Source organism: Magnolia sinica, chromosome 11 (genome assembly GCF_029962835.1).
Source record: "Magnolia sinica isolate HGM2019 chromosome 11, MsV1, whole genome shotgun sequence".
In the NCBI taxonomy this organism is placed as follows: Eukaryota; Viridiplantae; Streptophyta; class Magnoliopsida; order Magnoliales; family Magnoliaceae; genus Magnolia; species Magnolia sinica.
Window position 1 is genome coordinate 78,607,838 of NC_080583.1, and position 22,661 is coordinate 78,630,498.

Consider the following 22,661-nt stretch of genomic DNA (forward strand, 5'->3'; position numbering starts at 1 on the left):
TATAAGTTTCGGATCAATGTGAAATTTATTTTTCCGCTTCATCCATGTATTTTTTTACCTTATTGACAGATTGGACAGAAAATAAACGTTATGGTGGGTGCTACAAAGTTTTAACTGGGAAAATCATTATCCTCGCTGCCATTTTTGGTGTGGTCCATTTGAGCTTTGGATATGATTCATTTTTTGTCTAATGCTCTAAAATGATCTTGAAAAATAGATGAACGGAATGGATATAATGGACAAATCATTGTGGGGACATGTAACTTTGATCACTTTGATCTCATTTGAACCGTTCGTACAAGTCGGAGCTCGAGGAGCATCGGCGCTCATGTTCACACGACACGTATCTACACCAACTATAGCTAGATATGTATCTACACCAGCTATAGCTGGATATGTGTCGATGTCGTGCGCGCCACTGCTCCTCAAGCTCCAACTTGTAGGAATGGCTCAAATGAGATCAAAGTTACATAGTCCAACAATGATGTATGTATTAAATCCATACCGTTCATCTATTTTTCGATATCATTTTAGAGCGTTAGACAAAAAATGAATCATATCCATAGCTCAAATGGACAACACCAAAAATAGCAGCGAGGATGATGATTTTCACCGTTAAAAATTTGTAGGGCCCACCATAATGTTTATTTTCCGTCCAACCTGTTAATAAGGTTAAAAATACATGGATGAAGCGGAAAAACAAATTTCATATTGATCCAAAACTTCTGCCCCCCAAAAGGTTTTCAGTGCTAGACGTTCAATCTCCCACTACTTTTTGCAGTGTGGTCCAATTGATCTCTAGATTAGTTTTATTATTCAGGTCAAGCCTTAAGATGAGCAAAATTGATGGATGGTTTAGATATAACACATATCTCATGATGGGACCCACATTAGTTATTGACGTCAATACACCAGCTATATAGCTGCTGTGTGGTACACCAGCCAATCCGCCGTTGTGGATTGGCTGGTGTACCACACACAAGCTATATAGCTGCCGTAGGTATGCATCGTGCAAAGATGAGCACTGACGCTCCTCGATCTCCAAGTTGTATGAACAGTTCAAAGGAGATCAAAGGTACATGGCCCGGCCCACGGTGATGTATTTATTATATCTACACCGTTCATCTATTTTTAGAGATCATTTTAGAGCATTATTTAAAAAATGAATCATATCCAAAGATCATATGGGCCATACCATAAATAGCAGCAAAGAACATGATTTTCATCGTTAAACAATTTTTAGGGCCCACCATAACGTTTATTTTATATCAAATCTGTTCACAAGGTCACAAATATCGGAATGAAAAGAAAAAACAAATTTCATATTGATCCAAAACTTCCATGACCCCAAAAAGGGTTTCAATGGTAGACATTCAATTCCCCCACTGATTTTTGCAGTGTGGTCCAATTGATAATTAGATCTGTCCTCTCAAGCCTTAAGACGCGCTGGCCAAATGGATGGAAAGTTTAGATATAGCACATAGCTCGTGATCAAACCCACAAAACTTGCTGGCGTTAATACAGCAGGTGTGAAGTACACCAGCCAATCCGCTACCACCTTGAACTGTTTGTACAAACCGGAGCTTCTTCTTCGCACGACACGTACCCACACCAGCTACGTTGGTGTGTGCACGCGGATTAGCTACTGTAGCGGGACTGGCTATTGAAGTGATGTCATCAAGTTATATGGGCCCTACCATAATGTATATGTTATATCCACACTGTCCATACATTTGGAGAGATCATTTCAGGATATGATAACAAAAAAACAGGCAGATCGAAGGCTGTATTGGAACCCACCATAGAAAACAGTGGGGAGAGTGCGACCACCGTTGAAACCTTTCGAAGGTCCACCGTAATGTTTATTTGAGATGGTCCACCGTAATGTTGTTTTTTTTTATCCAACCTGTTCATGTCTTAACGCATGTATGAAAGAAGGGAAAGCATAAATACCAGTTTGATCTGAAACTTTTGTGGCCCTTCGAAAATTTTAATGGTGGCGTCACTCTCCCCACTGTTTTCTGTGGTGGGGTCCTCTCAAGCTTTAGATCTGACTCATTCTTTGAATCATGTCCTAATATGGTCTCTCCGAATGTATGGAAGGTGTGGATACAAAACATACATTATGGTGGGCCCACAGAAATTAGTTACGTCATTTCAGTAGCAAGTCTCGCCACTCAACCTGTCAGTAGCTAATTCGCGTCCGTGGTGTATGTATCGTCATTGGTGGACGCGGATTGCGTCCTACCCCGCCGGGACGGTAATCTGGAAGGGCCACGTGGATAAAACACTTACATCACGGTGGCCTCAGTCATTAAACCGAATTAGATTGCAACAACGATGATTTCTCAACCTGTCAGTAGCTAATTCGCGTGCGTGGTGTGTGGTACAGCAGCCAATCCGCTTCCGGGGAGGTCCCCAGCAAAACTCAGCCTCAGCCTCCGCATATAGATAAGGTCCGGACCCTCTGTTAGCCAAAAGTCCTGCTTTTCTGTATCGTCATTGGTGGACGCGGATTGCGTCCTACGCGGCGGGGACGGTAATCTGGCAGGGCCACGTGGATAAAACACTTACATCACGGTGGCCTCAATCATTAAATCGATCGAATTAGATTGCAACAACTATGATTTCTCAACCTGTCAGTAGCTAATTCGCATCCGTGGTGTGTGGTACAGCAGCCAATCCGCTTCCGGGGAGGTCCCCAGCAAAACTCAGCCTCAGCCTCCACATATATATAAGGTCCGGACCCTCTGTTAGCCAAAAGTCCTGCTTTTCTGTATCGTCATTGGTGGACGCGGATTGAGTCCTACGCCGCGGGGACGGTAATCTGGCAGGGCCACGTGGATAAAACACTTACATCACGGTGGCCTCAATCATTAAATCGATCGAATTAGATTGCAACAACTATGATTTTCCTGTTTGACACAAACGGAGGATCCGTATTCATAGATATGATAAATAGATATCATTAGAAGGTAAGCGAAAAGGAAGAAAGCCAATCAATCATTCAATGGCTATCTTTCCATCTCTTCTCCTCTTGGTTGTAGCCATTGTTCTTCTAATCTTGGCTACTTTCAATGGAGGTCGAAGAAGGAATAAATCCAACCAACCACCTTCTCCATCCAAGCTTCCGATCATTGGTAACCTCCACCAGCTAGGTGGGCCTAGGTCCCTTCTGCACCGTACTCTGCAGTCGCTTTCCAACAAACACGGCCCGCTAATGCTCCTCCACATGGGGAACATTCCTACTCTTGTAGTTTCATCAGCAGAGATGGCTGAAGAGATCTTGAAAACCCATGATCTAGTTTTCGCAAGCCGGCCTTCGCCTTGTCCGAACGCAGCCAGGCAGCTTCTTTACGGCGGCACCGACTTGGCCTTTGCACCCTATGGGGAGTTCTGGAGGCAAGTAAGGAAAATCTGCGTCATCGAGCTTTTGAGTGGTAAGAGAGTGCAGTCACTCGCGTTTATTTGGGAAGAAGAAGTTGGGAGTATGATCGAGGAGATTAAAGGTTCAAGTTCGATCTCTACCGTTAATCTGACCGATATGCTTCTCTCCTTATCGAGCGGCATAATCTCAAGGGTTGCTTTAGGGAAGAAGTACATAGGAGGAGAGAATGGGAAGAATAGATTCATGGATCTAGCCAGGGAATCGGAAGTTCTCTTGGGATCTTTTAGCGTAGGAGATTATTTTCCATCGCTCGGATGGATCGATGTTCTGAGTGGCTTGGATGCTAGATTGAAGAGAGTTTCCAAAGGCATGGATGATTTTCTTGATCAAGTGATTGAGGACCATATCATTCGTAGGAATGTCAACAATGATATAAATGACGATGAGCATAAGGACCTCGTGGATGTCTTGCTCCACCTTCAAAAGGATACCAATGCCGACATCCATCTAACGAAAGATAATCTGAAAGCCATCATCTCGGTATCTCTCTCTCTCTCTCTCAACACAGATTATGGTATTCAATACAGGTAACAGTGGCCGTAATATGGGCTGTTAGGGACATTAAAAACTATACTAGCCCCATAACGGACCGTTCAAGGCCATTTCTAAAGTAGAGGTCAGGCCATTACAGCTTGTAACACATTAAGGTCCCACTGATACCATTATGGTAGGTAACTGCTTTTGAATACCATGGGACAGACACACATGTAGGTTTGTGCACACAAACACCTAATGATTAATGACTAGGTGGACCAGATTTTGTGGAGCAAACCTTTCCATGGCTCGCGCATGTGGTGAATGTTATGAAATCTGTATTTGATGTCTTACATCAAGCCAGATATACGTCTCGTCGATGCAATTGATAGATTGTTTGATGTTACCCCCGTTATATGGCATCGAACAATGCTCGATCTCATCCAGATTTTTCAAATTTTCTCTAATTGGTCGCTGGACTAACTGGGCATCTTTTCAATGCCATCGAATATGGCTCCGATGCAATCAAAGAAAATCGAATTTTCTAGTTTAGTCTTTGGGTAGTTTGGGTGTTAGTTCGATGCCATCGACATGGATTTGATGCCATCGAACGATAAGTTTTGATGATATCGTAGTGTGTTCGATGCCATCGAAATATTTGGTGCAGATTTACACAGAATTGCGATTTTGCAGGATTTGTTTCCAATTTCATTTGGGATTCCTTTTTGGCTTATATGTATGGATGTTAGCGGGATTGGGAGAGTATCCTAGGCTTGTACATCATGGTTTGATTTATTTCCTTATTGATGCAAGTGATGTGTTGGAGGTCTCATATTTAATGATTCATATATTTTATCGAAGACATAATGTACTCTGGGTAGTGACCCTCTAGATCGACATGTAATTCTATGGATTTTGGGTAGTGGTGCACAAATCGATATAAGTAATTCATAATGCGTATTACATCACTTTCGGGATTGGATGTCACAAATAGTCGTTTCATGAACAAATCGTGTCACGTAACTCATTTGATTCATGCGTTGTGCCGCCTCGAGTTGTTCATGTAAATCCACGGTAGCATTGGACATACTGGCGAATCTCTATAGTGTGAGAATGCGGGGCGAGTTGAATTTTCTATGAATTATATTCCACATTGTAATGATCATTAAGTATGATGGACTGCATACACTTTACTAGGCATGCATTCATATATATTGGTTGCGTATACCGATACCACTCATAGTGGTAGAGTACGAGACGTATCAGAATCCTTACATTACTTTTATAAATCTTGTGAATTATTATTAATCTTAGAGGATAACCATCACTATGAGTAGGCGTTAACCTTCTCCAACCATACAGATGTTGCATATAAATTACAGGTTGATGATACAGACGATAACCGTTCTGTGAAAGATATATTCGAATAGCGAAGAAGAATATCATATGATTTACTTTTATTTATTTTTTCACTGCTTACTTTAAGATAATGTAATAAGCTTCCATTAAGAGGGCATTAAAGAGTTAGTTAAACTTTTTTACTCTAATAGAATAAGAAATACAGTCAATTTTATTCTCCTGAATGGTTACCTTCGTGAATGTAACTAAATGTGATCTATTAAAAAAAAGGTGTGATTTTTTTTCTTTACACACGCACACACACCGCCACACACTCACGCATAGTGGGATTTCACCACCTATGGATGCTCGAACCCTTGACTGAGTGTTAAAACTCCTAAGAGTCTACCACTGGAACAAGAGTAAGGATCCCTGCAAGGTGTAATTTTAAATCATCCAACTTTACATTATTAATACCCAAAATTCTTGGGCATGAGTATATATTCAGGCTAAGAAAACTTAGGCGGGGAGAATTCAGGATGTTACATGAAGGTACTTTTTGATAATTGTTTGATTCTAAGTTTTAAGAATTCTAAGTTAGATAATGCGAGCATTGTATATATGGTAAATAATTTAAATTATCTTTTAAATTTGAAAAACATGTATGTAAGAGAGTGCTTGATTATGTGCACTCTGACATTCAGGGGCCATCACCAGAGGTTTTCGTTGGAGGGTCATAATGGTTTGTTTGATTCATTCATGGCTACTCTTAGAAAGTTTGAGTTTACTTCATGAAACATAAATTCTAAGTTTTCACCACATTCAGACAATAGAAGTCAATGGTGAAAAAACCATCAAGGCAAAAAATAAAAGTTTTAAGGACTAACAATGGTGGTGAATTTACTTCTATTGAGTTTAATGAATATTGTAAATTAGATGAAGGGGTCATTATTCACAAAAAAGTGTGCCACACGCTTGAACAAAATAGTCTAGTTGAGCAGATGAATTAGACTCTCTCAGAGAGGGCCCGATGCATGTTACATAATACTGGGTTAGGCAAGGACCTATGGACTAGGGTTATCAATACGACTTGCTATTTGGTGAACTAGTCCCCTTCTACAGAAATCGATTGTAAGATTCTAGAGGAAGTATGGAGTGGTCATAATGATGACTACTCAGATTTACGCATATTTAATTGTGAGACTTACTCTTATGTACCGTCAATTAAGAGAGATAAGCTAGACAATAGATCCAAAAATTAGTACATCTTTGTTGGCTATGGTGTTGGTGTGAAGGGTTATAGGTTATATGACAAGGTCGCATAGAAAATCATCACTAGCTGGGATGTCATATTCGACGAAAGCTCCCTATTCCGCAAGAATAGCCATGAAGAGCAAAAGGAACTAGAAAGGTTGGTCATATACGTTCAGATTGACACAGGTGAAACTGAGGTAGAGATAGATGTGCAAATAGAGGTACAAGAAGAGGTGGAACAGCCGCCTAGGAGAAATCCGTCGCGAGATCACAGGTTACCGGCAAGATAGGACAATTCTAATACCGTATATGCCCTCATTACAGATGAGAGGGACCCGTTTACTATTCAGGAAGCTCTTGATGAGCCTAATGCAAAAAAGTCAAAGACAACTATAGACAATGAGATAGACTCTTTGCACAAGAACAACACATGGGAGCCAGTGGAGCTTCCGGTGGGACGAAAAGCAATCGGATGCAAGTGGTTATTTAAAAGAAAACATGATAGATACAAAGTGAGGTTGATAGCGAAGGATTATGCTAAGAGAGAAAGAATTGACTTTATAGAGATATTCGTGCCACTAGTTAAGTAGGTGTCTATCAGGTTCGTGTTGGCACTGATTGCCTAATATGATCTTAAGCTGGAACAAATGGACATGGAGACTACATTCCTGGATGGGGAATTGTCAGAATAGATCTATATGAAGTAACCAGTGGGCTACAAAATTAAAGGGGCAGATAACAAGGTTTGAAGGTTAACGAGGTCATTGGTGGCTGGTGCGAAAGTTCTTGAAGGTGTCTAGCGATATGTTTGCCCTCCAACTTCCGTCGCACAGTTCGGTCGTTGAAAGGCTTTCCGCTTGGTAGCAAGCATTTCTTCCCAGAGGTATTACGTCCTATCTTCATTGCATCACCCATGCCTTATTGTCTGGAAAAACTGGAGAGCTAGGAATTCAGTAAAGTTCGATGGCACCTGGCCTAATGTCGTCGTAGTGGTCGAGCGGATCCAGTAGCTACTGGCCAAAATCAATAGGGGGCTTCCCACTCCCAACCCCAACAGGATGATTTAGTGCTTGATCTTCCATAACCTGGGGATTGCAGCCTTGTCCCCCCTGCAAAGAAATTCCAGATCATGAAATGGGCCAGGCCAGGTATGGGATGGTTTAAAATTAATGTTGATGGCTTCGCTTTTGGCAACCTAAGGCCGTCTGGGGGTGGTGGGATTTGCAAAAATTCTTCGGAAAATTTCCTCTTTGCTTTTTCCTTGGGATATGAGGAGGGAACCAACAACAGGGCTGAGCTCCAGGTGTTGCACGATGGTATGGCTAACTGTGTATCCTTTGGGTTCGCACAGGTGGTGATAGAATCTGATTCCCAATTTGTGGTGGATGCCTTCACGGGTACGTCAAATCCAGTGTGGAAATGGAGGTATTGGCTGACCAGGATTAAGGGCCTTAAAGGGAAGGGGATCTTCGCTATATCCCTCATCCTGAGAGAAGGAAACAGGCCGACAGACGAGTTGGCTAGAGATGGTGTGGGTAGTCAAGGTAAGACATTCTTTAGGAAGGCAAATGACTTACTCATTCGTATTAGGGGCTTGTATCTATTAGATAAGGTGGGTTTGGGGGTGATTAGAGAGTCTTAATGGAGCCTCTTGTCGCCGCCCGGGTGCGTTCCTATATATGGATATGATAGGTGGCTCGGATGTTTTTTGTTATCAGGGGGCCGCTTGAATTTTATGTTTGATTTTTCTCTGAATATATATAGAGATCATTTAAAAAAAAAAAATGTTAATGAGGTTGTTGTACGGCCTGAAAGGGTCTCCTATGCAGTGGTATAAAAAATTTGATTATTTCATGTTGAGTTTAAAATTTACTAAGAGTAAATAAGATTATTGTGTCTATTAGAAGACATTGATTGATGACAAGTTTATCATCATCATATTGTATGTTGTTGATATATTGATCGCCAGTCATGACATGTTTGAAATCGATGCACTAAAGACTCATCTATCAGGGACATTCGAGACGAAATATATGGGGGCTGTAAAGAGGGTTCTCGGCATAGATATTCATAGAGACATAAAAAGTAGGCTTTGGTTTTCCTAAGCAGAATACCTTGAAAAGGTGTTCATCAAATATGAGATGGACAAGACAAAGCCAGTTAACGTTTCCCACGTGACTCACTTCAAGCTTTCCTCAGAACAATGTCCTAACTCAAATGAGAAAAAGCAGGCTATGACTCATGTGCCTTATTCGAATGTTGTGGGCAGTTTAATGTATATCATGGTCTGTATGAGATCAGATATTTCATAGGAACTCGGTGTTGTAAGTAGATGCATGTCAAACCCTAATAAACAACATTGGGAAGCGGTGAAATAGCTACTTCGATATATTTGAGATACAAAAGACTACGTTTTAACTTTTGAGAAGACAGAGGCAAAGTTGGTTGGGTATGTGGATTTAGATTACGTAGGTAGTATGGATTCTAGAAAGTTTACTTCAGGTTACTCATTTGTATTAGTGGGTAGAGTAATTAGTTGGATGTCAAAGTTTCAGTCTGTGGTTACTCTTTCCACGGCTAAAGCAGATTATATGGGAGTGATGGAGGTGTTTAAGAAAGGTGTTTAGTTGAGAGGTATGATAAATTAGTTGAGAATTCAACAAGAGGCCGTACCGGTTAATTGTGATAGCGAGAGCGCTATCAATTTGGCTACAAATTTTGTTTATCACTCACATACTAAACATATTGATGTTCGTCACCATTTATCTAATAGGTTTTAGAAGGAGGAGGCATAACTCTGAAGAGTATTCACACCAGTGTGAATCCGGCAGACATGCTCACTAAGGTAGTTTCTACAGAGAAGTTGAAGTTCTGTGCGACTTCTCTAAGCTTAATGATGACGTAAAAGGAGGACAGATTGTGCACGAGAAGCGTTGATGGAGCGATGATAAAAGGCAAAGATAAGAGAAGAGAACAAGCAGCTACACGTTTAGTGATTGAAGACATGGTGAAAGTTGTTGTATTTGATGTCTTAAATCAAGTTAGATACAGGTCCTGTCGATGTAATTGACAGGCTGTTCGATGTCACCCTTGATGGCATTGAATAGTGCTCAATCCCATCAAGATTTTTCAGATTTTCTCTAGTTGGTTGCTAGACTAATTGGGCATCTTCTCAATGCCATCGAAGATCTGTTCGATGGCATCAAACATGGCTCAACGCTATCAGAGAAAATTGAATTTTCTAGTTTAGTCTTTGGATAGTTTAGGTGTTAGTTCGATGCCATCGACATGGCTTCGATGCAATTAAAGGATAAGTTTCGATGACATCGAAGTGTGTTCAATGTCATCGAACTATTTGGCGCAGATTTATGCAGAACTGCCATTTTGTGGGATTTGTTTCCAATTTCGTTTGGGATGTCTTGTTGGCTTTTATATATGGATGTAAATGGGATTGAGAGAGTATCCTAGGGTTTTTAATTCATCAAGAGGGTTTCAAGGGTGTAGCAATGGTTGATTTGAGACTGTTCGAATTGAGTAAGCTCTTTCCTTTGTAATTTCTTCTTTCATAGTGATATATGTCGCTTTGTGTCGTGGTTTTTTTCTGTAAGGGTTTTTACACATTAAAATTATTGTGTCCTTTTCGTATTTAGTTGGTATAATTGGATTACTCTCCTAGATTTATCTTTATATGCTTATGCGGTCCCCCAACAAGATCTAGGTGGGTGTATATGCTGTAAGTAGGTCGAAATCTAGCGATATTAGCAAAGATAAGGAATATATATATATATATGAAAAATGGTACTATGAGGTCGACCTCAACGGAACTTCCCATGAGGTCGAGTTATGTGGGCCCCACTGTGATGTGTATCGAACATCAACACCGTGCATTTGATGGGTCCCCTTTAGGTTATTGGATATCCCAAAAATCAGCTGTATACGGAACTCAGGTGGGCCATACCATCTAAAACCATGTGAAAACATGCCTAAAATATATAAAAGTATTTGGTGGGGCCCACTTGAGTTTTGGATACGGGTGAAACTTTGTTTGACCCCTCATCTAAGTGGGACACATGCAATAGATGGTCTGGATTTGTGAACCACATCGTGGTGGGCCCAATAAAAGTTAATGAATATTTTAATGGGAGGATAACCCCTCTCAACAGTTGTATGTGGTGTGGCCCACTCAAGTTATAGATTGACTTGATTTTTAAGCTTGTAGCCCACCATGTAATGGTGCATCTAGCTAATGGGGTAGATGTTAGACACACTTCAGGGTGGGGACCATATAGTTTGACCTTATGGGAAGTTCCCATGAGGTCAACTTCACAGTACTATCATAAATGAGTTCTCAAAAGGTTCTCGAAAGAACTCGTGAAAACTGGTGCGCATCTCAGCATTATATATATATATAATGCTGAGATGCGCACCAGTTTTCACGAGTTCTTTCGAGAACCTTTTGAGAACTCATTTATGATGATATGAGCTCAAAATCTAGATTGTCCACTTGATAAAGCACACCATGAAAACCCTGAGGCCCAACTTTTACCTTGATCTAAAAATTTGGTGGGCCATGATGAAAGAGAGGAAAATCAAGGGAGGGAACTATTTTCTTTTTTCCATGGACCACCAGAGTTTTAGATTATGGTAAAAGTTGGGCTCTTAGGGTTTCATGGGGTGCTGAATCAGGTGGACGCTTCCAATTTTGGGCTAATATCCAAGAAAATGAGTTCTAAAAAGTTCTCATAAGAACTTGTGAGAATTGGTGCGCAGCTGAGCATTCGCCACACACAGACAAACCTGTGCATGTATGTGGGTGGAAAAAAAAAAGAAAAAAAAGGAAAAAAGAATAAAAGAAGTAAAGGAACCAAAGTAGCATCATGGTAATGCCAAACGCCCTCAAAATTCGGGACCTTTAAAACATTTCTAGGGATAGCCCCAACAACTTCTCAAAAAAAAAAAAAAAAAAAAGAATAAAATTGCCCATGAATACCTTTTCTATTGTGCCTAGCATCTGATGACGAGATATATTTAGATGGGGTAAACATTGTAGGGCTCATTATGGTATTTTTGAGAAATTCTGACCATTCACATGTTTTGCCAAATCATTTTATGACATCTTAAAAATAAGGTAGATCTAAAGCTCACATGGGCAATGTAACAGAAATAGTGGAGATCATATGCCCATGATTGAAAATAGTGGAGATCATACGCCCATGATTGAAACATCTATTGGATTGCTGACGCAGGGATGAACGTGATGAGGACGATCACCGTCTTCCTCAAGGATAACTACTCCGAATCCACGGAGCTTCTATGGACTCCTCACAGAGACTTCTCGAATCCACGAGGAAAGAAAGCAAGAAAATAGAAATAAATTCTAATAAATTCGAAATTGATTAATTGATCAATAAAAACGAGTTCACAACCCTTTAAATAGGGCTACCAAGCAATGGGAAAGAAATTAGAAGCAAACTACAACTCAAACTCTTAGAATCCGCGACTTACTATAAATAGTAAACTTACTATTTATAGACGGTCGTGATGTCTACTAGTGCGCAAGGTTTTCGGCCAAAAATAGTAAGTGTCCTATTTGGCTTCACCAAACCGTTCTCCTAATTATTCTAAGCTCTTTTCACATTGGGCAACTCCTAAAGCCCGACGGATGAAGAGTTACAATCAAACTAAAACTTACTATTTATAGTAAAAATGAAATTAAAACAGGGAAACGACCATCAATCCAGGGGTTTTTCGCATTTCCGCCAACCCGACGTAGCGGGTTGGTTGGCTTCAGAGCTCGCTCTACCCCAAAATCATATATTTTACGCCGATAACTCATTCGGATTGCAAGATACGCCCGATTTAAGGTTCGATGGTCTGGATCATCTTCGTCTCCGACCGCCTTTTTCGATCCATCTTGGCCATGTAATTGTCTGCAACCCGCTCTACATCGTCTCCTCCACTTCAAAAGAACTCGTCCTCGAGTTCTCGTCATGCTCGGGTTCATGATACTCGGTTAGGTCCGTGACATTGAAAGTCTGTGAGATTGCCATATCATCTGGAAGATCAACAATATAAGCGTTATCATTAATCTTTCGGATGATTGGGACGGGTCCAATCTTCTTATTTTTCAACTTGTTGTACGTCCCGGTCGCTTTGCGCAGATGGACCATAACGTGGTCGCCCACCTCGAACACTTTTTGTCGCCGATGCTTGTCCGCTTGTTCCTTGTACTTCTCGTCGAGGCATGTAGCTTGGTCAGCACATCTGCATGGATGCCCATGATCTTGTCTACCATATGTTTTGCTGCAATGCTCGTCTGGGTGCTTGGGCAAAGAGACCAAGTCAAGTGTGTGGCGAGGCACTCGTCCGTATATAACTGGAATGGTGATCTCCCTGTTGAAACGGTTCATCATGTTGTTGAATGCAAACTCGGCTTGAGACAAGGCCAAATCCCACTGCGTCGGTTTTTCTCTGAAATACATCAAGGAGGTTTCCCAACGTGCGATTCACAACTTCATCAGTCTGTGGGTGGTAAGCACCACTGAATTGAAGTCGTGTATCGAATCGATTCCATAAAGTCCGCCAAAAGTGGCTAATGAACTTCGTGTCACAATCAGAAGTAATGGTCTTGGGGACCCCGTGTAGCCGAACGACCTCCCTGAAAAATAAATTCGCCACGTGTGTTGCATCGAGCGTCTTCTTGCATGGGATAAAGTGCGCCATCTTTGAGAAACGATCCACCACCACGAACACCGAATCCATGCCGCGTGGTTCGTGGGAGACCAAGCACGAAGTCCATTGATAAATCCTACCAAGGAAGTAACGGGTGTAGAGGCCCGTATTCGGAGATTCCCCTTGGAGGTCCGACAAACATGACAACGTTATGTACGGCTTTTCCCACATCACGTACTAATCGCGGCCAGTATTACCGCTCTTCCACAAGAGCTCGCGTCTTGTCTCGCCCACGTGTCCACCAAGGCCACCCCCATGCAGCTCCTGAATAATCTGCTCCCTGAGAGAACTTTGGGGGATGCACAATCGATTCCCTTTGAAGAGAAAATCGTCTCGCATATGCAGGTCTGGGGTGACCTTGACACTTCATCCAAGAACCTTTAAAGTCCTCATCCTCGACAACTCCTTGAGACAGTCGAGGCCGACTACCTCGTTGCTCATTGTAACTAGTAGTGATGCACGACGGCTAAATGCATCAGTCACATTGTTCTGCTACCTTGACTTGTGCTTCAGAACGAACGTGAATTCCTGTAAAAATGCAACCCATCTAGCATGCACACGATTCACGTTAGTCTGACTATTAATAAACTTTAATGCTTGATGGTCAGTGTACAAAACAAACTCTCTTTGAATCAGATAATGCCGCCAATATCATAATGCGTGAACAACTGCGTACAACTCAAGCTCATAAGTCGACCACTTCTTTCGAGCTTCGCTGAGCTTCTCGCTGTAGAAGGCTATCGGCCTGCCTTCCTGTGATAATACTCCTCCAATTTCGACGTATGAAGCGTCACACTCAACCTCAAACAATGATTTGTCGAAATTAGGAAGCACTAAGACCGGTGTTGTAGACTAACCCAATGCTTGATCTCATGAAAGCTCTTATCGGCTTTATCGGTCCACTGGAACGATCCTTTTTTCATGCAATCTGCTATAGCGCGACTATGGTGCTAAAATCTCGCACAAATCGATGATAGAAAGTCGCCAACCCATGAAAACTCCTCACCTCATGAATGTTTGTCGAGATCGGCCATTCCCTAATAGCTCGCACCTTTTCATCGTCCACACGAATGCCTGTGGACGTTACAACCAATCCTAGAAACAATATGTCAGTTAAAAACTACACTTCTTCAAGTTGAGGTACAACTTGTTAAGTTGTAGGACCTGTAGCACCTGCCTGAGATGTTTCCTGTGCTCCGCCTCATCCCGGCTATATATCAATATGTCATCAAAATATACTACCACAAATCGGCAGTGACGGTTTTAGAACTTGATTCATTAAACGCATAAAAGTACTTGTGCGTTCGATAGGCCGAAGGGCATGACCACCACTCATACAACCCTTCCTTGGTCTTGAATGCCGTTTTCCACTCATCACCGGTTCGAATCGAATCCGATGGTACCCGCTCCTTAGATCTAGTTTAGAGAACACCTTGGCCCCTTCTAACATATCGAGCATGTCGTCCCAACCGTGGTATTGGAAACCGATATTTGATGGTAATTTTGTTGATTGCTCAGCTGTCGACACACATGCGCCAGCTTCCATCTTTTTTGGCGTTAATAATGCTAGTACGGCACATGGGCTCATGCTCTCTCTCAAGAGACCCTTACGGATCAATTCCTCCACTTGCCCCGAAGTATCTCACACTCCTTCGGACTCATCCGATAATGAGGGCGATTGAGGGCTAGCCCAGGGACGAGGTCTATGTGATGTTGCATGTCCCTCATGGGGAATCGAGTAAATCCTCAGGCCCGACTTCTTTGAATTCGTTTAGAAAGCCTTAAACTTGGAGGGATGTTTGAGGTTCCTCTTCCTCGCCCTTTACTATTACGGTGTATACCTCGCCGGTTTCCTTCGATTCCTCCATGAAATCCCGAATGGTCAAGAGGGAACTCCCCTCCACTTTAGAGGCTTCATGGTGGTTCTCTGGTGCCATAGGGGCAAGTATTATTTTTCGACTATCCTTGACGAATACATAAACATTATCTTGTCCCTGATGGGTCGCGTCATCATCCGACTGCCAGGGTCGACCGAGTAACATATGACAAGCTTCCATATCGACCACGCCACAAAGTATTTGATCCTTATATTTTTGTCAATTAAAAATGAGATAGTGCATTGTTTGTTACCTTGGTCTCATTCACCTTTTTTATCCAGCCAATAGAGTATGGGGAAGGATGCTTCATCGTTGGTAGCCGCAATTTGTCCACCATTACTCTCGGAGACGATATTTTCGCTACTACCACTGCTATCATGATCACATCACAGACCTTTCCGTTGATGATGCACCGAGTACGAAATATATTGTGTTCTGTGGATGTAATTCTTTTCGTGGGGCATACGAATCGCCTCACAACTAGAAATTCGCCACGATCCTCTCCCGTCACTTCATCGCCACCCGTTTCTCAATGGTTTGTTCATGTTCATCAAAGCGATGGTCTTCTTCTCGGCCTCTTCAGTGCCCCCTTCGTTTATAGTCAAGTGCGCTGCGGGACGTTTAGGACAAGTGTTTGATAAGTGGCCTGGTTGGCCACAGCGATAACAATTGTTCGACATTTGCCGAGTATAAGGATTTGAAATCCTACTCGGAGCTGCTGTTGTGGGTGCTGCACGTTGAGATCTGGATGAGCCGCTCCCCGTATCACGATTTACGGTTATAGGAAGTTGAGGTACTGGATCTTTTCCTCATGGCAGCACTGCATCCTGCGTGGGACCCGTCATGGGGGTCGATTTGAAGGATATGGACGAGCAGGAGCTCTTGCAAGTTGTGTTTCGGCCCACCTGCCAATTGAATCGCTTCATCCACGGTCCCGATTGTACATCTGAACTTGGTCTTGAATTGTTGGCCGCAACCCACCTATAAATCGTGCCACCTTCTGGGACTCATTACAGATCGTTTCGTGTAGCCAACCGTTGAAATTCTTCTGTATAATCTGTGATAGTTCGATTTTCTTGTCTGCAATTTTGATATTTCTGGAATAATATCTGCTCATAATCACCGGGAGAAATCGAGATCGAAGAAGACGTCTCATCCGTGGCCATGATGAAATGGGCGCCTTGTTCGGCGGGCTCGTGAGAGTTGTAATTGTTCCCACCATGCGGAAGCACCCGATTTTAATTTAAATGCTACCAATTTTACCCTTTTATGATCTCGCACGTCCATGTAATCAAAATATCTCTACTTCGGTCTAGCCAATCGAGAAAATCTTCTATACGTAATAAACCGTTAAAACTAGGAAGTTCACCTTACCTCGATAGTCTCTTTCAAGGACGATCTAGATGATCACCTCCATGGATTGGTCGTCGAGCAAAACCCTCATTAAGGTCCTCGTCGCTAGAACTTGAATCATCTGGTGTAGCTCTACGGTTTGCCACTGGTAGTGCTCTACGAAAATCGGGATTGTGTCGTACAGCAACCATGGGTGGTGGAGCACCGCGTAGGGCTCGGGGCGGAAGTAGCGCATCCGCAAGACGGTCGAGAGTTGCCTGCAGCCCTTGCATGGTCAACTGACTCTCCCGGTGGAAAGCTTCCATTCTTTCCGAAAGATAACGAATCCCTGGATCATCGTCCACAGGATTTTGATTCATACCTTCGTTGTTTGCCATCGGCCCAAGGGAAATCCTCGCTCTGATACCAATTGACACAGGGATGAACGTGATGAGGACGATCACCGTCTTCCTCAAGGATAACTACTCCGAATCCACGGAGCTTCTCTGGACTCCTCACAGAGACTTCTCGAATCCACGAGGAAAGAAAGCAAGAAAATAGAAATAAATTCTAATAAATTCGAAATTGATTAATTGATCAATAAAAACGAGTTCACAACCCTTTAAATAGGGCTACCAAGCAATGAGAAAGAAATTAGAAGCAAACTACAACTCAAACTCTTAGAATCCGCGACTTACTATAAATAGTAAACTTACTATTTATAGACGGTCGTGATGTCTACTAGTGCGCAAGGTTTTCGGCCAAAAATAGTAAGTGTCCTATTTGGCTTCACCAAACCATTCTCCTAATTATTCTAAGCTCTTTTCACGTTGGGCGCAACTCCTAAAGCCCGACGGATGAAGAGTTACAATCAAACTAAAACTTACTATTTATAGTAAAAACGAAATTAAAACAGGGAAACGACCATCAATCCAGGGGTTTTTCGCAATTCCGGGCTGCGCAACCCGACGTAGCGGGTTGGTTGGCTTCAGTAGCTCGTTCTACCCCAAAATCATATATTTTACGTCAGATAACTCATTCCGGATTGCAAGATACGCCCGATTTAAGGTTCGATGGTCTGGATCACTTCTGTCGTCGACCGGGCCTTTTCTGATCCATCTTGGCCATGTAATTGTCTGCGACCCGCTCTACATCAATTGCAGAAGCTTTGGATGAGACCAATATTTTTATTCTTTCAGTTCATCCCCATGGAAAGGAGCTTATGAGCATTTGGGCCACTTTATGAACGGTTTTAAATGCATATAAATATCACAATGGAGCCTAAAAAGCTTTGAACGGTAGCCAACCCCTTTCCACTGTTTCCAATCGTGTGGCCCACTTGAGTCTCAGATTTAATTAATTTTTCGTATCATGCCTTAACATGATCTTCCAAAATGGATGGATGGAGTGAATTTCCCACAAATATCACGGTGGGCCCATCATAACTACTAGTGGCACTTGCTGCAGAAGGCTTTTGCTTGAATTTCGCATCAACGTGATAGGACATTATGCGGATTGGGTAGCAGGCCTAGCTAGAGACGAATGGTCCTGTGGGGCACACTATGATGTATTTATTTTATCCACATCGTCCATCCATTTTTATAAATCATTTTAGGGCATGAGCCAAAAAAATGAGGCATATCAAAGGCTAAAGTAGACCACACTACGAAAAGTAGTAAGATTGAAAACCTACCATTGAAAACCTTTTTGGGCCATAGAATTTTTAGATGTAACTTATTCTTTGGCCCATGATGTTAAATGAAATCTTGAATTCAATGGATGAAGTGGATTTAACATATATCCCATGGTGGGCCCCACAACCCTTAACACATGACAACCTAGACCCTTAACACATGATAACCTCGACGTTTAACACATGTCAATCATAACCTAGACCCTTAACACATGACAACCTCAACCCTTAGCACATGACAACCTCGATCTTTAACACATGCCAACCATGACCCAAACCCTTAACACGTGACAACCTCGATCCTTAGCACATGACAACCTTGACCTTTAACACATGACAACCATGACCCATACCCTGACAACCTCGACCCTTAATACATGATAACCATGATCCAAACCCGTAACACATGACAATCACAATGCATATCCTTAACACATGACAATTTTAACCTTTAACAAATGATATATGCTCATTATCTTTCAATGCAATGCATTGTAAAATCCAAATTGTATCTCATTCATTGTCTTCCAAATGATAACCACAACCGGTGGTGAATTTATCTCAATTGCTCACATTCCAAGGGAGTGTAATTATGTGGCTGAGAACTTGGCTCAAATGGGTAGCGCCAACCAACAGGACAGGGTCTTCACAAATCATTCTGATCTTCTATTCCTTTATAGAGGTCGGGACTAGGAGTGGTAAGGGTTAGTTATTCAGACCCGTCTAGCCGTATTTGAGGGCACAATAGGTTTCCCTTGCTCCTTTTTTTTTTTTTTTTTGTGAAAGGGCAGCTCGAATTGTAATTTTCTCTGTATAGTTCCCTTAAGAGATATATATATATATATATATATATATATATATATATCCTTTAAAAAAATGATAACCACAACCATTCATACAATCACTTCTCCCTACAGCAATAACCATGACCATCCCATCTCTATCCACGATCAAAAGTGGCTTTCATTTCAATGAAAATGCTATTTTACAAAAAAAATTCATTAAAAATATCTTCTATCTATCAATGGCTTTCATCTCTAAGAAAAGTGGTCGTTGAAGCAAAAACAACCCTCATTTTTAGGGTCGTAAAATTTGTTGGCATTGCCCATATGCCAAAGAAGTTAATGGCGGTGATCGTATGCCGAAAATGAGGTCAAATGGGTGATGGTGGGTCCGCGAAAGACATGCTTAAAAATGAAGACGGATAATCTTATGAAAATAACAAAGGAAGAAAAAGGTCCGTATCGCCGGTATCGCCGGTAGGCTCCAAGCAAGGGCAATTTCATCGTAATTTTTTTGAAAAAAAGCTTCATGAGGCTAGCTAGGGCATTTTTTAAAGATCTCGATTTTTGGGACGTTTGGCTATACTACAACATTACTTCGGTCAAAATCCTTCCGGAAAAGAAAAACAGACAGACTTCTCCTTCTTACCCTTATGTGGACTTGCCTAAGTTTGTTTGACTCGACCGACTCAACTGAGTGAAGCATGGACTTGAGAAATCAAATTAGAGTCACACGCTGATCCTTGTGGACTTTTCCCAACCAGAGACCAGGATCGTGAATGGCATGGCTGACTGGGCTGCGTCAACTCAAATGGCGGCAAACTATGTACATGTGTACTTGCTCCATTTTCGTGCTCTCTACTTGTTTTTAATGGATGATTGATCTACTTTATCACTTACATGCTTTTTTCTTTCCTGTTTGTTTTTCTTTTATTCTCAGGACATGTTCTCTGCAGGAACCGACACCTCAGCAGTCACGTTGGAATGGGCTATGGCGGAACTCATGAGGAATCCACATGTGATGGAAAAAGCTCAAGCAGAGGTAAGAAGAGTGGTGGGAAGAAAAGCAAAGGTGGAAGAGGATAACCTTATCCAGATGGACTACTTGAAATTCATAATCAAGGAGACACTACGATTACACCCTCCAGGACCCTTATTAATTCCACATGAATCCACAACAAGCGTGACACTACAAGGCTACCATATCTCTGCAAAAACAAGGGTCCTGATCAATGTATGGGCCATTGGAAGGGACCCCAAATCATGGGAAAATGCTGATGAGTTTCTTCCCGAGAGATTTACCAACTATCCAATTAATTTCAAAGGTCGGGATTTTCAATTTTTACCATTTGGGGCTGGGAGGAGGATTTGCCCTGGAATGTCATTTGGCATTTTCACTCTGGAACTTGCTCTTGCCAACCTTCTCTATTGGTTTGATTGGGACTTGCCTGGTGGCGCAAAAAAGGAGGATATAGACATGAGTGAAGTTTCAGGTATTGTTGTCCACAAGAAATTTCCTCTTCATCTGGTTGCAAAATATCACTTTTCACCGTAAGTAATTAAATTGTACTGCTCTCTTAGAGGGAGATAGGGTTTTCTCTGCTCTATATTGCAAGAGAACTAGGTTAGCTCTCCCAAGCCTCTTCTTTGTTAGGACGTGGGTTGTTGCCATTTATCCTTTGCCTTATTTCTTTGCTTGGAATCTTTGCCAGTATATACTGCAATAAAATTATTATTTACCTTCCCAATAAGAGAGAGATGCTCTTTTTTGTTTAGGGAGCGGATTGCATCCTTCCCCGCCGGGAGGATAATCCGTCCACTTAGGGCTTTGTGGGGCCCACTGTGACGTATGGGTTTTATGTTTGCTGTCCATACAGTCTTCCCAAACCATTTTGGGATAAGAACCGGAAAATGAGGCAGATCCAAGGATGAAGTGGACCACACAATTGGAATTGAACTCCCACCATTAAATACTTATTGTGAGGGAGTAAAATCAAGTTGATATTTATGTTTTCCCTTTATCCAGGTCTTTGTAACCTTATAAATAGGTTAGATGGTAAATAAATATTATAGTGGCTCTGGAAAGTTTTCAACAGGGAGTTTTCATTATTTCTTCTGTTTCCTGTTTTAAGGTCCACTAGATCATTAGACTTGCTCAAGTTTTAGACTCGCACCCTAAAATGTTCCAATAAAATGGATGAACGGCGTGGATAAAAGCTATACATCAAGTTGGGCTCCACAGAGCTCTTGTTTGAACGCATTCAGCATTTAATGCGTCAGGTGTAGAGTCGGGCATATCTGACCCGATCCGGTGGATCTGACCCGATCAGACTATATCCGACTCAATTCGAATCGAACCGACGGCTTGAATTGGGCCGGATCGAGTAGGCCCACTCAAATCCGACCGTATATCGAGTCGAGTTCGGATCAGTGGTCAATCTGGACTGATCCAGAATCCGATCCGATTGGACCCGATCCGATTCGATTCGATCCGATCCGCACAATATTCATTTAACATTGTTTCTTATAATGTTGTCCACTTGAGATTAGAATATACCTCATTTTTTTTTAATACTATAAAATAATCTAGAAAAATAGATGGACAGCATGGATGAAATAAATATGTCATAGTAGACTCCACAGAGCACTAATTACCAGCGTGGCAGGGAAGTAACGAATCAGGCCACTCCTTTCAGGCAGCACATGGCTCGAGGTGCATTGAGCACTGAGCTTGCCAGGCTGCCAGGGGAGTAACGAATCGGTCCCAGTCAAGCTCACGGGAACTTTTCCCGAGGTCGAGCTGTGTGGGCCCCACCGTGAAGCGTGTCTAACATCAACACCATGCATTTGATGGGTTCCCTTTAATTTATGCGATATCTCAAAAATCAGCCTTATACAGAACTTAGGTGGGCCATACTATCTAAAATCATGTGAAGACATTCCTAAAATATATAAAATCACATGGTGGGGCCCACATAAAACTTGGATGCATCTGAAACTTGGTATAACCCGTCATTCAAGTGGGACACACATAATGGATGGCTTGGATTTATGAACCACACTCGGTGGACTCAAGAATAAATATTTTATTGGAGGGTAACTCATAACGTCACCCAATTTTGAACGAGAAGTGAACTGGGGGTGTACTGTGTCGTGCTTATGTACTGATGTACCTAAGTTATGTGGGTCCCATCATGAGGTATGCATTATATCCAAACCGTCCATTCATTTGGCGGGCTCGTCTTAAGGTGTTAGCCAAAAAATAAGACAGATATAAAGATCAAGTGGACCACACTGTAAAAAAAAATAGAAACTTCGATCTAAACCGTACCCAATCCGATCTGACTCTGTTTCCCTGACCGAGTCAGACTCGGTTCGGGTCATGCCAGTACTGCATCGGATCGGATCGAGCCCGCAGACCTGCATCGGATCGGATTATGTATTGAAAGTCTCGGGTCGACTCGATCTGTACCAATCCAGTCCGACCGACTTGATGCCCACCTCAGGCGGGAGGAGGAGCCAATCCTTTTCCTTTTGCCACGCGGTTTGCCTACCACGACTCGCTAATGGAGGGTATTTTGTAGCCCCAATATGATGTATGCCTTTTATCCACGCCGTACATCCATTTTTCCGATCATTTAAGGGCATGAGCTCAAAAATGATGCAAATCAAAATTTCAGGTGGACCACACTACAGGAAACAGGGGTGATTGAAGGACCATTGTTAAAAAA

At 42.1% G+C, this 22,661-nt stretch overlaps 1 protein-coding gene across 1 annotated transcript; it reads left to right on the forward strand.

Moving 5' to 3' along the window:
- Window positions 1-2,934: 2,934 nt before the first annotated feature.
- LOC131219441 (cytochrome P450 71A1-like) lies at window positions 2,935-20,705 on the forward strand. The gene is made up of 2 exons (XM_058214575.1): window positions 2,935-3,928; window positions 19,871-20,705. Exons 1-2 carry the CDS (start codon window positions 3,011-3,013, stop codon window positions 20,483-20,485), a joined length of 1,533 nt encoding a protein of 510 aa, XP_058070558.1. The 5' UTR covers window positions 2,935-3,010; the 3' UTR covers window positions 20,486-20,705.
- The last annotated feature ends 1,956 nt before the right edge of the window (window positions 20,706-22,661 follow it).

Excerpts from the sequence above, each read along its gene's own strand:
- LOC131219441 (XM_058214575.1), top strand. The coding sequence starts at position 3,011 with ATGGCTATCTTTCCATCTCTTCTCCTCTTGGTTGTAGCCATTGTTCTT. Across the intron at positions 3,929-19,870 it reads ATCTGAAAGCCATCATCTCG|GACATGTTCTCTGCAGGAAC; the intron begins GTATCTCTCTCT and ends TTTTATTCTCAG.